This window comes from Salvelinus sp. IW2-2015, unplaced genomic scaffold, assembly GCF_002910315.2.
Source record: "Salvelinus sp. IW2-2015 unplaced genomic scaffold, ASM291031v2 Un_scaffold1337, whole genome shotgun sequence".
Lineage (NCBI taxonomy): Eukaryota > Metazoa > Chordata > Actinopteri > Salmoniformes > Salmonidae > Salvelinus > Salvelinus sp. IW2-2015.
In genome coordinates, this window is record NW_019942849.1 from 122,614 (window position 1) to 123,985 (window position 1,372).

The 1,372-nt window shown below is 48.6% G+C and overlaps 1 protein-coding gene across 2 annotated transcripts in view; it reads left to right on the forward strand.

The window, feature by feature from the left end:
* Nucleotides 1–1,372, forward strand: part of LOC112070488 (protocadherin gamma-C5-like) — a 24,235-nt gene that overhangs the window by 14,564 nt on the left and 8,299 nt on the right. For both annotated transcript variants that reach the window (XM_024137897.2, XM_024137898.2), the window contains exon 2: nt 749–807. In XM_024137897.2, coding sequence (XP_023993665.1) covers nt 749–807 — 59 coding nt within the window. The remainder of the gene's footprint in view (nt 1–748; nt 808–1,372) is intronic.

Sequence of the window (1,372 nt, forward strand, 5' to 3'; positions counted from 1 at the left end):
GAGAGAGAGAGGGGGAAAGGAGGGAGAGAGAGAGGGAAAATAGGGAGAGAGAGAGGGAAAATAGGGAGTGAGAGAAAGAGGGAAAATAGGGAGAGAGAGAGGGAAAATAGGGAGTGAGAGAAAGAGGGAAAATAGGGAGAGGGAAAGTGAAAATAGGTGAGAATCAGCCACAACACGTTAACTTCGCTATATACAGGCTATATGGAGTCCTTATCACTGTGAATCAGCCACAACACGTTTTAGATGTTGTTCCGTATTGTGAATAAATGTTAGGGAATATCTCGTCAATGGCGACCTTGTGTTGTCTGAATCTGATAAACTAAGACTTTCATCTTGTAGAAGCTAGTAGACTTTGTAAAGCTTGAAGCTCTGTATAAAGGGTATAATCATTCATGCAACAAGGATGACACATATCCCGTCCATATCCCGTGAAATCCCGTTTAGTTCCTGAGTTGATTTCGTTTTGTGACTGTAATTGGGAGCGGTGTCCCAGTCTCTGTGTGTGTGTCTCAGTGACATTTTCTGCTCCATGGATTTCAGAACAAAATGGCCTCCCATGCAGGCTGGAAGATGCATGCCCTTTATTCAGCCCCCTGACTACAGACAAAAAAGAGTACACGCACATACACACACCCGGATGGCCTGAGACCCAAACAGTAATGCATAAAACAGGCGGACGGACACACAGTCTCATGGTCCCGTTGTTGGTATGTAGAAACAGAGATTTGATTTTGTCTTTTCTTCACAGCAAAAGCCTCCTAACGCCGACTGGCGCTTCACCCAAGGCCAGAGACCTGGACCCAGTGGGTGAGTACATAGATTCTCCCACACACACACACGCACACGTTATGTATTCATGACGAGTAACTGGGCTTTGGTGTTGCTCAGAGGCTTTCAGAGGGAAGGAGAGTAACAGAGGAGTGAGCAGGGCAAGAGACTGAGGCCTAGAGATGGGGAGACCGCTAGATAAAGCGATGGAGAGTGAGAGAGATGGCGAGATGGTTGAAGGGAGTGAGGAGAGGAAGCAGTAGGAACATACAGTTCTCAGCGGTGATGACATCAGATACTGAGGCACAGAGACTCTGAAGATAACGGAGAGATTCCATCTGAGCTCTGATTCCTCTGAGTGAACAGTCAGATTCTTCTCTCTAACCTGAGTGTCTCCCCTGCCTGTCTCCAGGCTGCTCTCCCTCACATACACAATGGCTTCCATTCCTCTCCCTCCTTCCCTCTGCTCAGAGCCTGTGTGCCATCACTCAGTACTGCTGATGAGAGGAGGGGACCAGAGTGACAGGGAGTGGACCAGAGTGACAGGGAGTGGACCAGAGTGACAGGGAGGGGACCACAGAGTGACAGGGAGGGGACCACAGAG